This window comes from Rattus norvegicus, chromosome 11, assembly GCF_036323735.1.
Source record: "Rattus norvegicus strain BN/NHsdMcwi chromosome 11, GRCr8, whole genome shotgun sequence".
NCBI classification, from domain to species: domain Eukaryota; kingdom Metazoa; phylum Chordata; class Mammalia; order Rodentia; family Muridae; genus Rattus; species Rattus norvegicus.
In genome coordinates, this window is record NC_086029.1 from 65,676,176 (window position 1) to 65,691,457 (window position 15,282).

General features: G+C 41.8%; 1 protein-coding gene across 1 annotated transcript in view; it reads right to left on the reverse strand.

The window, feature by feature from the left end:
* The window catches only part of Morc1 (MORC family CW-type zinc finger 1), a 205,472-nt gene that overhangs the window by 34,390 nt on the left and 155,800 nt on the right, over nt 1–15,282 (reverse strand). Inside the window, exons 18-19 of the mRNA NM_001172090.1 lie at nt 8,033–8,101; nt 1,851–2,096 (exon numbers count right to left, since the gene is read on the reverse strand). Coding sequence (NP_001165561.1) covers nt 1,851–2,096; nt 8,033–8,101 — 315 coding nt within the window. The remainder of the gene's footprint in view (nt 1–1,850; nt 2,097–8,032; nt 8,102–15,282) is intronic.

Here is a 15,282-nt window from a genome sequence, read left to right on the forward strand (position 1 = left end):
AACCTGCTGCTTTTATTTCACAGAAGGATCCCACATCTTCCCAGAAGAGGTCATTCTGAACAGTAGAGTTAATCAGATGCTTTGTGACATGTGATTTGTGTATAAGCAAAACAAAAAGGGCATCTCCCACGAGGAAGATGAACCCTGCATCTGTCTATGTGCCTAAGGATCTAAGGGCCTTGAACTATTTTTATGTGGCCAAAGAGACTACACAATACAAGACATCTCAAACCAACTCTCTACTAAATATTTCTCTATAGTATGCCAGACAACCCTTTCTGAAGGAAAATCTGTCCACATAACTCTTCCATATAAAACTTCTAGTGGGGTCTCACTACCTTCAGGATAACACAACCCCTCCTCAAGGCCTCCAGGCTGTGCCATGGTTATGATTCCTGTACAAGTCATACTCCTGCTCTTTGTTATCCCTCTGTGTTACCATTACTTGTCCCCTTAAAATACTCTGTATTCATCATGTCAAATGTCCTGCCTCTTCTCTCGTTATCAGTTTAGCTGAATATCATCTTTAAAAATACAGGGATACACATCTCTGAAAGACATCTCTGTTCTATTTTTAGTTCCATTCCCCGTTTGAAGTACCTTTACTCTTGTGTTACAAACAGCTGCTACAACACAGGCTGCAAAGAAGGCTGAGCAGTTAGAGCTCACATTAAGGACCTGAGTTTAGTTCCCAGCACCCATATCAAGTGGCTCACAATTGCTCATTACACCAGTTCCAGGGCATTTGACATCCTCTTCTGGTCTCTGCGGGTATCCCCCCCCACATACCTCTACACACACAAGTACACACATACATAAATAGAAATAAAAATAAAGTGAAAATGCAAAGCAGCATGCCAGGCAGAGCAGCATCTAAATCTATTTCCTATTACTCTGGAGGCTGGAGAGGGAGAGAAGCCTGGGGAACAGAGTAAAGCTCTCTGAAAACAATAAAGTCGGCAGTCTCAACTGACCTGGACCCCTGAGATCTCTCAGACACCACCAACTAGGCAGCATACACCAGCTGATATGAGGCCCCCAACACATATAGAGCAGAGGACTGTCTGGTCTGGCCTCAGTGAGAGAAGATGCACCTACCCTTGAGAGATTTGGGAGTGGGGAGGTCTGGTGGGGTGGAGGGGTGGGGACATCCTCTTGGAGGTAGGGAGGAGGTATGGGATGGGAAGTGATTGGGGTGGGGTGGACCAGGAGGAAGATGAAGACTGGACTGTTAAAAAGGATTAAAGAATTAAAAAAAAATTGAAGGAAAATAGGGAGTGGCTTACAGTGTTGGAGGAGTGGAGTTCTACATCTTGACACAAAGGCAGCCACAAGGAACGAACTATCTTATGCGAGCAGCCAGGTGGGGACTCTCTTCCTCACTGGGCAGAGCTTGATCCTATATGCCCCACAGCCTACCTACACAGTGAAACACTTCCTCTAACAAGGCCGTGCCTCCTTAGTAGTGCTACTTTCATAGGCCAAGCATCTTCAAACCACCGCACCATGACTGTGAAAAGTTAGAAGTTTCTCCTGTCTATTCTCTTCTCTTAAATACAAACGTGAGCTCTTTTCCCATCCAGGCATTCTTTGGGGCACCGTCAAAGCTCTCCAAATTGTGCTGATATTAGCAATCTAACTTTCCTTCCAAAATAGAGAACTGAAGGGAAAAAATAGAAATTGGGACCTTGTCCAGCAAACACAGGTTGCAATGTACATCCCGTAATTAGAGTGAGCTAAAAATGTGAAAATGAAGCAAAACCTTTACCACAGGCTATTTCCAGAAAAAAGGAAATTATTATATATTTTGTGAATAAAAGAAAAGAATGAGGGGGAAAAAAAAGACATGCCTGGGCTGTGTCCTCAAGTTTGAGGTTTTCCAACATTGCTGGCGAGTGACTAGGCTGCAGACACTTCAAATTCTTCTTTGCAGACTTCTTCGGAATCTTAGTCACGCAGACGAACTCCACATCAGAGTCAGCATCCTCTGTGCTTCTCTTTTGGCTTCTTTGGTTGAACGAAAGCTCAGCAGATGAAGGACTGCCCTGAGTTAGGTCATCCTCTGGAGGCTTGATTCTCCCGAGTCTGGATTTTTCCTTAGTTAAAAACAGTAAGAAATGGTTTTATGAGATGTAGTTGCATTATTTATGATGAATTACTATTTTCTATCATAACACTGCATTATACCTTTATAGTATATAATGTAGTTTGATTATATTCACCCCCTCGTCTTGCACACCAGTTTCTCCCAGATCTCCCGAATAGATGTTCAAATATGAGTGGTACCCAGAGATTCATATATTTCAGGTTTTAAAAGCTCACACCATTCCCAGTTAGCATGCTTTCTTATACTCCCATGCATATTCTCCTCCCCCCACCCCGTCCCACCTCTCTCTTCCTCTCTCCCACCCTCTGGCCCTCTGGTTCTAATTTTAGAGTGCCATGCCTCCCTGCCTCTTACAAAGTTCTGTGATGAAGGACCATCCTCTGGAGCTGTGAAACCCTACATTAAATGCTTTCTTTTTCCAAGTTGCATCCGTCCCAGTGTTTTGTCACAGCAGTAGAAAGGTAACTAAGACATATCCATCCCCTTTCCAATTTCAGGTGCTGTTCTTTCTTAGATCCACTAAGTCCCATTCGTGCTGCCTATATTCACACGGGTGAAGTGCCAGCCACTGGAGCAAGCCCATGCCTCTGAAATAAAATAACTCTAATAGTCATCCCCTGAAAACAGTGCAACTCAGAGCTGGGGTTCGTATGCCCCTTCCCCACCCACCTGCAGTAGAATGCATACTGACTTGGTCTTGGGCAGAGGGAATGCATGTAGTAACAACTCCTGTGTTTCTGAGTGCAATGGCCCTGCCAAGTACAGAAGACAATGATCCACAGAAGGGCTCCCTGGTCTCTGACCCTTACAGTCCTCTTCTGGGATGGACTCTGAGGCTTGTAGGGCAGAGGGTGATGTAGATTAAGGTTGAGCATGAAGTGTTGAGCATGACCTAGACACGTTTTCTCTGCACTTCTACCAGTTGAAGGGCTCTGGATTATCAGTCGTGCTTCTCATTACTAATAAAAGTTCAAAAATAAAGTTTGGATGTCCGTTCTAGTGGCTATACACTTCCATAATAGTTTACTCGGTGGATTCAGAAGGAGCAACAGAGGTGGGCTGAACCCAGAGACCTGATACACACAGTATCACACACAGTACTGAGAACACACAGTATGGCTTCACTCCCTCCCAGAGAAAGTGCACTTGTCTTTCATTTCCTGGTGCATGTGAGGTGAGGCCAGTTGGCAGTCTTAGGGTAATATCTCATCTCACACCCTGAGTCCTGCTCCTTCTGGCTACTGTTTCAACCTGTGAAGGATGCATGTGCTAAAAGAAATAGATTGAGTATGTGCACCTGTTAGCTAGAGTCTGGTCTCTATGCTAGAAGCCAAAGAGAACTAGGGGACTTTGGGTAGAATGTTTCAGCTGGTAAGCAATGGTTGCTATCAGGAGAACCGATATTAAACTAAATGGAGAGAAACTTGAAGCAATCCCACTAAAATCAGGGACTAGACAAGGCTGCCCACTCTCTCCCTACAGTACTAAATCCTAGCCAGAGCAATCAGACAACAAAAGCAGGTCAAAGGGATACAAATTGGAAGGGAAGAAATCAAAATATCACTATTTGCAGATGATACGATAGTGTACTTAAGTGACCCCAAAAGTTCCACCAGAGAACTACTTAACCTGATAAACAACTTCAGCAAAGTGTCAGGATATAAAATTAACTCAAACAAATCATTAGCCTTCCTCTACTCAAAGGATAAACAGACTGAGAAAGAAATTAGGGAAATGACACCCTTCACAATAGTCCCAAATAACATAAAATATCTTGGTGTGACTTTAAGCAAGCAAGTGAAATATCTGTATGACAAGAACTTCAAACCTGTGAAGAAAGAAATTGAGGAAGATCTCAGAAGATGGAAAGATCTTCCATGCTCATGGATTGGCAGGATTAATATAGTAAAGATGGCCATTATGCCAAAAGCAATCTACAGATTCAATGCAATCCCCATCAAAATTCCTACTCAGTTCTTTATAGAGATAGAAAGAGCAATTTGCAAATTCATTTGGAATAACAAAAAATCCAGGATATCGAAAAACTATACTCAACAATAAAAGAACTTCTGGGGAAATCACCATCCCTGACTTCAAGTAGTATTACAGAGCAATAGTCATAAAAACTGTATGGTATTGGTACAGAGACAGGCAGGTAGATCAGTGGAACAGAACTGAAGACCCAGATATGAACCCACACACCCATAGCCACTTGACAAAAGAGCTAAAACCATCCAATGGAAGAAAGATAGCATTTTCAACAAATGGTGCTGGTTCAACTGGAGGTCAGCATGTAAAAGAATGCAAATTGATCCATTCTTTTAATTTATTCATTTATTATATATAAGTACACTGTAGCTGTCTTCAGATACACCAGAAGAGGGCATCAGATCTCTTTACGGATGGTTGTGAGCCACCATGTGGTTGCTGGGAATTGAACTCATGACCTCTGGAAGAGCAGTGGGGTGCTCTTAACCGCTGAGCCATCTCTCCAGCCCCCAAATCGATCCATTCTTATCATCATGTAGAAAGTTTAAGTTCAAGTGGATCAAGGACCTCCACATCAAACCAGATACACTCAAACTAATAGAAGAAAAAGTGGGGAAAAGTCTCGAACACATGGGCCCTGGGGAAAATTTCCTGAACAAAACACCATTAGCTTACGTTCTAAGATCAAGAATCGACAAATGGGACCTCATAAAACTGCAAAGCTTCTGTAAAGCAAAAGACACTGTCATTAGGACAAAATGGCAACCAACAGATTGGGAAAAGATCTTTACCAATCCTACATCTGATAGATGGCTAAATCCAAAATACACAAAGAACTCAAGAAGCTATCAGGAGAACCAAATTTAGTACAAATAGAACATACTGTTCTTGTGCCTGATTCTGCAATTCAGCTATGTAGTGAGTTAGGTCAATTTCTATGAAAGGAAGGTGCAAGGTTAGGAGCTCATGGGCATTGCAACTTATTTGTAGCTTCGGAAGTTTTTAGTTCCTATGTAGAGTATAGAAAATGCAAGTAGCAGCAACACAAACTAAAGGGACACTCTGGAAGCAAATGCTTCCATATTTAAAGCTAATAGAGAGAAATTTTGAGACATAAAACATGTACATCTTCGTACGTATTTGGACGGATGAGTGGTTGAGGGTTGGGGAGAAAGACTTGAGATTGGATCTCCAGCATCCTCATCAAAAGCAGATGCGGTGGTGCACACTTGGAACCCCTGGGGAGGCGAGGACATGCAGATCCTTAGGCTTGCTGACCAGGGATAGTTAGGCAAGGTGGTAAGCTCCAAGTTTATAGAGAGGCTCCATCTGGGGTAAAATAGGGAGTCATTGGAGAAGACACAGGATGTCAACTTCTGCCATGCACATACACATGGACACACACTAACACATGTGCACACATACACACAAAGAAAATTGGAGTAATTTGAAACTCTGAGGTTTCCTATACACTTATGTGTCTAATACAGCTGAGAAGCTCTGAGGCCTCGTAACTATTCCTTTTTAAAGATGCTCGGATGACTCAAATGTCCTCTACGCTTGATTTTATGTTACTATGGCGTGTATATGGAGAGGAGGCATGTGCAAAACTTCATGTCCCAGCTGGCAGGCTGCGAGTGGGTAGACTAGGTTATTTTCACCATCCTCTTGCCCCTGGCTTCCTGATATTGATGTTGCAGGTGGGAGTTACAAGGAAGGATCCAAAATTTTAAATCTTAAATGGTGAAAATTCAGTAAACATAACATCATGTGACATTTAGCAAAATTCAAAAACAAGAAAGTGCATGAGGACATGAACCCACTTTAAAAAGCTGGTTAGAGTGACACACAGTTATAACCCCAGTGTTAGGAAGATGGAGGCTAGTGGATCCGTCATCTTCCTGTAACTTTGCCTTGCCTCACAAGGCCAGGCAAGGGGGAGTTTCACCAAAAAAACAGTGCAAAAAGTCATGCATAGTAATCATGATTGTCCCCTTTAGTTAAGTTTGGTACTGAGTCTGTCCACATCAGAGTACAAGATGAGGAGTCTAAGAAAGTATTAAATTATCTGCTTACATTATTGTTTGTTTACACAGTTTTGTTCAATTATAAACATTTGGCCTTTTACTATGTTATTTTTATTTTGTATGAATACATTCTCCTTATTTATTTTTGTTACATTTATTACGTTATTTTGTTATGCATTTACAACTCCATTTTTAAATAAAGTGTTTCTGGAACTTTAAAAAAAAACAGTGCAAAACTGGAAAACAACAACAAAAACAACAACAAAAATACAAGGTAGATGTGCCTGAGGGACAATGACTACAGCTGTCTTCTGGTCTCTACAAGCATGCACACACTCATGCAAGAATTTCAGCACACACATGTACACCCATGCCTGTGCACACACATACATATGCAAGAATTATGTATATAGAATATTTATAAGTAAACATATCTCCATAGACTAAATCACCATTAACTTTCTCATAGAAAACTATTCTATCCTCATAGAATCAGATTTTTAAAATATTAGTTCTAATATAGAGGATACAGAGCCTGAATCGGTTATCTTCTGTAACTAGGCAAGGTTTGCAGCGGTGGGATTGGGATACCAAACTATCCACCAAACTTTTAACCTACAATCTGTCCTGCATGTAAGATGTACTGGGGTAATGGTGGTGGGATTGACCAACCAATGACTGATCTAATATGAGGCCCACAAGAAAGGAAGCTCGTGGATGACCAGGAACCCAGAGGCTCATTATTCCAGAGACCTAGGATAAAACCAAACACAACTGGCCAAAAAAAGAAAGAGAAAAAGAAAAAAATTCTAATTATTTTTAGATATACTCGTAGATCAATGCCTAGCACAGCTATTATCAGAGAGGTTGCCATAGGCAGCTGATGGGGACAGATGCAGACAACCCATAGCCAATCGTTAGATGGAGAGAGAACCCAGGTTGTAGGTCTCCATAGGGTCCCTCCACTGAAGCTCTGGGGAGTTCAGCAAAGACAGCGAGGAGCTGTAGGAGCCAGGGGCTAAAGGACACCGGGAGATCACATCCCACAGAATCATGTAAGCATGCCTCATGGGGGCTCACAGAGACAGAAGAGGCATTCATGCAGCCTACATAGGTCTGCACTAGGTCCTCTGCATATATGTTATAGTTGTTGGCTTGGTGTTTTGAGGAGATTCCTGACAGTGGTATTGGTGGTTATCTCTGACTCTTTTGCCTGTTTTGGGACCCTTTTTCTCCTACCGTGTTGCCTCTTGATGTGTTAGTGTATGTCTGATCTTATTTTATCTTGTGTCATGTTTGGTTGATGTCCTTAGAAGAACTATTCTTTTCTGAAAGGTACAGGAATGGATCTGGGGACGAGGGGAGATGGAGGTGAACTTGGAGGAATGGAAAGAGAAGCTCTCGTTGGGAAGTACTGTATGATAAATAAAATATTCAAAAACATTGACATCATGTCCAACTAGTATGATAATAAGTGATTTAAATATTATTTATGTAAGTTTTTGCTAATAAATGTATGTCAGTCTAGTGCAAAAAAAGTGTCAGCTAAAATCTATTAGTACTTCACTCTGTGAGTTCACCATCCACAACATAGACACCCACATGACCCATGAAGCTTATATGAACAATGTAACACAAATGACTGGACATTAGTTTATGTATTTAAAAGTTTTGATTTAAATTATTTTATTTTATGTGAATATATATATATATATATATATCTTGCATGCACATTACATATTGCATACATACAGTATCCACAGAAGCCAGAAGATGGTGTCAGATCTCCCAAGACTAAAGACTCCCTTGTGAGTCACTGGGAATTGAACCTGGATCCTCTGTAAGAGCAGCCAGCACTCCTAACAGCTGAGCCATTTCCTGAATCCTGAATCCTATTTTAATTGCTTACCTTGTGTGCTGAGGAAAGGCAGGAGGTCTTGAACTCGGGGATCTTGCTTGTTACTATAAGTTGGGACTTCTATGGAAAGAAAATAGTAAAGCAAATTAATAACCCAAAAATACCTTTCAGTTGTCATATTACAGAAGTTCAGTATTCTTATTTTCCTAAAGAAGTGTCAAAACCACAGTCCTTACCCATAATCCTTCAGTTCTGCTTCAGGGATGCTCTTACAGTGGTGTAGGTAGTGTAACATCTGATTGTTTCACTAAGCACTGCAGATTCAATGTTTTATGAGCAACTTGATCAAACCCTGTCTGGGTCTAACTTTTCTATCCCATAATCCCCAGTCTCTCCTGTCTTCAGACCCTCTGCTCTCTGCCTGGTGAGCTCAGGGGCATTCTGACCTGAGCATTATTCTTTCTTGCTGGGATCACTGATCTGAGCTTCCATGAACTGGTGAATATCTTATGTCTAGCACCCAGAAGCTTCATGTATCCCCAGGCAGGGTAGGGAGAAGGGGAACTGGTGCTCCTTCTAAAAGGGTGCTCCTTTGATGCTCATGCTTTTAGCTACCATTTCTGTTGCTGCTGCAGTTTTGTTCTAAGATAGGTAGGGTCTCACTATGTAGGCCTGGCTGGCCTGAAAGGCACTGTCCTGGGATTCACATAGTTCTTAGCGATTTGTTACACCTGCAGGTACCTTCAAGGCCATCCTTCCACATCTGAACATCTACAGCACTTCCTTATGGGATATCTCTTGATTGGTGGATCATCAGCATAGATACCCACGTTAGAGGTTCAGGACAGACGTTCCTGGTTCACAAGCCCTCTATATTCCCCATGCCTTCAAGTGATTAAGCTATGCTAATTTGCCCACTTGAATCTTCTGTAAATTCAAAATATATTAGGCCAAAGTCACAACCAAAGAGATGAGGTGGCTCAGTGGGTATAGATGTTTGTCACCAAGACCTGTGACCTAAGTTTTCCAGTACTGGTATAATAAGAGGGATGAACCAAGCACACTCACACTAAGGCATTCTTCCTCCAACTAATTAAATAAATAAGAAACAAATGTAATAGAAATAAAATAGAAATGCTGGTGAAATAGCTTGGTGTATAGATACCACAACCTATGAAAGGGTAGGAGACAACTTATTCCACAAAGCTGTCCTCTGACATCTATAACATGGCATGGTAGTCATATACATGTACACACACATGCTAAATAAAACTAAAGTAAAAAATAAATCGAATTGAGAAGAAAACATTACAATCAAATTTGCACACATCAGAAATCTTAGAAAAGTCTCTGGAAATTGTATCACATTCTTACACATGGAATTCTAATTTAATTGTTGGGGGTTGGGTCTGGTAGCACATCTTTTTGTGTTCTGCAAGTGGTTCTGGAATGCAGTCAGGATGGAGAAACAGTGCCATGGAGGGCGGTACCATGTTGAACCTCAGGCTCCTGGCACATGAACTTTCAATTCAGGTTGTGTATGTAAGTGTACAGTCGCTATATCCACGGATGTATGGGCTACTTCCTAATGTCTACCCCTGATTCTGACCACTTCCCACCCTCTGCTACCCTCCTCCCTCTGTGCACTCGATGTTGCTCCCTGTTTACACGGTCCCCTTTCATATTGCTGGACCATCAGACGCCCCATGTCCTTGGCCTGGATGATCCCATCCAGCTTTAACTTTCTGCTAAACCCCATCCATCCTTCAAGCCTCGGTTCCAAAAGCACCCATCCCAAGTGCTGAATCCGGGTCCCTAAGGAAGAACCATGCTGGTTTTCAGCTCACAGAATATTTCAGAAAATGATCTTTTTTAACTTTTTAATATGTTTTGTTTTAAAGCTACAAAAAAAGGGCTTCATTGGTTCATTCTTTAAAAATACATTGTTGTGAGTTAGGTTTTGGCCAGAGTGTCTCCACAGGAAAAGTAGAATGGACGGTAAGATTCTATCAAGTTCTTCACAAGCCGCTTCTCTCATATCTACCCAAACTGCTAACTGTTGATCATGGCTTCTTAAGTTCTTTCACACGCATCCTGTGTATTCTGTTTCCATGAACTGGCCTTTGTTCAGCAGGGTCTCAGAAGCCCCACTTCTGTTGTAAACAACGTACCTTTCCATCTCCACAAGTGCCCTTCTCTGTAGCTGCCCACGCGTTGACCCTTGCTGACTCCTCTTGCTGGGGTCTCTTCAACTGCTTTCTCCTTTTTTTCCTTTGAAGCTCCTGTTTCATCTTGACTCCCCCAAGCAACCCTGAGAAATATCTTTGGTAGATGTCTCCTAGCTTAATGTGGTTTACATCTTTGTCCTTTATGTGCTTTGTTCTTAAAGGGCTTTCAGAAAAGAGTGGAAATGATGTGTATTTACAACTACACTTACACACGAAGTTCCCCAGGACTCTGCCTATCTATATGGTTGGATCACAGTCATATAGTTACATGTCAATGGTGCATTACAATAGACTGAACTTCAAACTTGTTTCTCTAGTATAAGACACCGAGCATAATGCTTGGGGTATTACAGATGCTCAGGAAAGGGTTGCTGACTGTAGGATAAACCGATGGTCCCAGTGTGTACTGCCCATCTTTCCACAGTTGAAACACTGTCCGGATTTCCTCTGAATTCATAGATTGACAGATTCTATACTCCATGCTGGATGCTGTCACACCATGAAAGGTGTCATGTACATTCATTTCCAGTTAAGTGTTGGCCACCATCTATAATGAGACTGATTCCTGAGATAGCAAAGCAGACTTGCCTAGCCTGCCTATAATATATGACTCAATTATATTATTTGAATTTACAATGTTTTTAAATAATAACTTAAAGATAATTATTGTTTGCTATACAGTTTTATTGTAATGGAATCAGACCCAGAGTACTAACCACATCACTAAACAATAATTGTATGGGGTGTTTTATAAGCCCCATAAATTCTATCCTTTCATTTTAACTTCAGAACTGTTTTTTCAAAAGGACAAGAGACACAGAAAACCAGAGCAGAGGTTCTGGTTACATTTTGAGTAAAATAGCATGAATAATTCTGATGAAGCAGAACATTCTGAAGCCATCAAGAAGCCGATAGGAGATACTGTACTGGCTTCAGGGAATAGAACGGAGGTAGATAGAAGAACACAAGAGGCGGAGTCACTATAGTGAACACCGTTCTCCCTCAGCTATGCACTCAGCAGCTTTGAATAGTGCTGTTTATAGATGACTATTATTTCCTATCTTTCAGTAAAGGTGCTTGATACAGCCTTGGAAAATCTGCAGTTCCTTCTCCCACTCACCTGATTTTCACTCACTTCCTTCCTGATTATTTCTACTCCTTTTAATTCATTCATTCAATCATTGAGTTTTCATGCTGACTGCAGCTTACTCTCCCTGCTCTCCTCCAAGTCCCTCCCTCTTTTCTCCCTTCTGGACACTCCCATTCACTCCTCCTCTTTCTCTTTAGCAAAGGGCCAGCCTCCATGGACATCAATCAAACCTGGCATATCAAGTAGCAGTAAGACTAGGCACTTCGTATTAAGGCTGGAAGAGGCAACCCCATGTGAAGGAACAGGTCCCAAAAGCAGGCAAAAGAGTCAGAGACAGACCCCGCTGCTGGAAGACCACAAGAAAGTCAAGCTACACAAGTGTAATGTATGTTCAGAGAGCCTCGGTCAGTCCCATGTAGGTCATTGGTTGAGTAGCAGATGCTATGGGACTGTGTGTGGTGTCCTTTACTCTCTGATTCCTATATTTCTTCTTCCCCCTTCTTCAGCAGAATTCCACAAGCTCTGTCCAATGTTTAGCTGTAGGTCTCTGTATCTGTTTTATCAGCTGCTACATTAACCCTCCCCAATGACAATTGGGTTAGGCACTAATTTATGAATATAGCAGAACATCATTAGAAATTATTTTGTTGTCTTTTTGTCAATCATTTTGGCTCTATCTTGGGTCTCTGGGTTATCCAGCCTTTGGATCCTAGCCCTCTAGAAAGTGTCAGATGAGTTCCCTCTGTGGCATGGGTTACTTTCTAATTCCAGGGATGGCTTAACTTGAACTTTTTTCAAGAGTATTTTCATTTCTTTTTTTTCCTCTATGAACTTTTTAGCTTCTTTATTTTTTTATTAATTTTTTTATTAACTTGAGTATTTCTTATTTACATTTCAAGTGTTATTCCCTTCCCCGGTTTCCGGGCCAACATCCCCCTAACCCAAATATCCAGCTGTGAAATTCTTTATTCTTCCTTATAATTTATAGTTTTAATTGTGTCAGGAGTATCTGATACTGTGGCTATCAATGAAAACTTCCATCCCCTCCATCCCTCCCCTCCTCTCTCATATTCCTTTTGGCTATCCTTTCTTCCATAATTCTACTGAGAAAAAGGCTATGCCCTGGGCTGGACCCCTCCTGATGCTTCTTAGCCCTGGATCCTCAGGTCATCACGATTCTCCTTAGGACCATTATTAACTCTGAACTTCTTAATTTCTCCTATCCAAGTGAGGTTTTATTCGCTCAACTGAAAACAGGAGCAGAATGGTTCAAAACTCAGAAATTTCATACATCTAAGACTCTTGATTCCATACCACAAGAGCATGCATGATTCTCACTGTCTGGTCAGTTCTTTCATTGGCCCCTAATTGATTCCCCTTCCTATCATACAAGGCTGTTCTTCTGGGTGCCTGTACCCAGTTCCTGCCTTTCAGTGTCATCAGATGATCCTGACTCCTCTTTAGAGGAGACAAAATTAAGGTCATTTGTATATGTGAAAGAAAGCCCTTAACTACTACTCACCATGTCTTAGGAAAACATAGTTCCTCCTCCTACCTAAGGCCTCTCCTTAGGCTTCACTTTCTACCTTCTGTCTCCTGGGCTTGTTCATCAGCAAGATTTCACATCTCTTTTATGTGATAAGATTCTTCCAGTTCACTGGCTATCTTTCAACAGTTGAGAAACATTGGCAAATCTCTTAGCCACAGATTTACCACAGTCCTGCATGATCATGCAGGTACAAGCCCACCTTTATCAGTTTTATAAACATTTAGTTGATTTCTTTATATTCCACTGACCCCTTCTCCTCAACTTATCTGATTCCCACTCAGAATTTTTCTTGTAAAACCCAATGCAACAGAATTAAAGGGACAAAGCCAAAGCAAAATAGCAAAACAGGAAGAATTTGCTCTGTCTTAACAGAGTAGGGTCTATCAGCTTTCTTTCTAAAGCATCCTTTGCAGAAACAGATACAGACAAATAACCGGTGCATTAAAAACTTCTGCACATGCTAAATGTGCTAAGTTTGTCCTTCCATTCTAATTAGAAGAAGTGTTTTCCATTAACCAATGTGGGCTGTGAGCATCAGTTTTAGGTTGCCCTATTATTTTTAAGTATCGTTTAAAATCACATATATTCATTTTTAATTTGAAGAACGCATTTTCCCATCTTTTATAAAACTGAACTCTGTCAGTGCAGTAATCCACTTCCAATTCTCCCTCTGCTACCTAATGAATAGCTGTTTCTTAATCACAGAATCCTTTTATTCCCATCATCTTTTCAGATTTACAAAAAGAATAATTATGATAGAAATCTTAAAAATACAGGCATTTATGTTTAAATGGCACCACTAACCTCTACCAGCTAGGTGACTTCGTTTCTTTTACAAGCTCAGAGACTTGCAAAACACAACGGAATCAGGTGGGTTATCTGTGGAAGCAGAAAACAGAGGAACCCCCAAGGCAGAAGGAAATAGGGTGAGCATTTGTGTTGGACACTCCTGGAATGAAGATTCCAAGGCTCTAATAGCAGAAATTTTTGTTTTGTGAGCCTGGAGCACATCCAGGAATCTACATTTCCACAGATGTGATGTTTTCTCATACTGATGATCCCCACCCCCCTGTCACCTCAGACTCAATGCCTCAGAAAACAGAACAGTCAGTCTCTCTCATTTTTCCACTTTCCTGCTCTGTGTGTGTGTTGATGGTGTATGGAACAGTACAGAAAAATGCTTTCATATTTCTGCAGCAACTAAATTTACTTTCCTTGAGATCTAAGAGGGAATAACACACCATTGAATTTAGTTTGTGACTGATTCCTAATGAGCATTTGAAGAATTTCCCTCTGGAGACCGTAGTGTCTCTGGAGAATGTGTTTGAACTTGAAGGGACATGTCTGTAACAAAAAATAATATATATTCTCTCTCTCTCTCTCTCTCTCACTCTTTCTCTCTCTCTCTCTCTCTCTCCCTCTCTCTCTCTCTCTCTCTCTCTCTCTCTCCCTCTCTCATCCTTCTCACCTCCTAAGATCTACAGGGCAAATCTTAACCACCACTTACTACCTCCTTTTCCTACTTAAAAAGCAAGCAGGTCTTGTGCTGTCAGAGTCTCCAGGAGTTCATACACACATCAGTCCTGTTGGGTCTGGAGGACACTGTTGCCTTGGAGTCATCCACCACTTCTCACGCTTACAATCTTTCTGCCTCCTTGCCTACACAACTGAGCCTTGAGAGGGAAGCTTTGATGAAGACATGCCATTGAGGGCTCAATGCTCCAAAGTCTCTCACTCTCTGACCTGAGGATTGACCTGAAGTGGAGCTCGGTGTTAATCACCATCTACTGCAAGGACAAGCTTCTCTGATGAAGGATGCAGGTACCGGGTATCGATCTCTCCTGAGAGACACAGCTAGAATACAGCAAATACAGAGGCGAATGCCAGCAGCAAACCACTGAACTGAGAATGGGACCCCCGTTGAAGGAATCAGAGAAAGGACTGGAAGAGCTTGAAGGGGCTTGAGACCCCTTATGAACAACAATGCCAACCAACCAGAGCTTCCAGGGACTAAGCCACTACCTAAAGACTGTACATGGACTGACCCTGGACTCTGACCTCATAGGTAGCAATGAATATCCTAGTAAGAGCACCAGTGGAAGGGGAAGCCCTTGGTCCTGCTAAGACTGAACCCCCAGTGAATGTGATTGTTGTGGGGAGGGCAGTAATGGGGGGAGGATGGGGAGGGGAACACCCATAAAGAAGGGGAGGGGGAGGGGTTAGGGGGATGTTGGCCTGGAAACCGGGAAGGGGAATAACAATCAAAATGTAAATAAGAAATACTCAAGTTAATAAAGATGGGAAAAACAACAACAACAACCACAACCACAACCACAACAACAACAACAAAAAGACACTCTTCAGCAGAGTGTCAGTAGGTACATTAACCCTGGACTTCCTGACAGGCAGCCAGCCCCTGGAGTGGTTAGCTAAC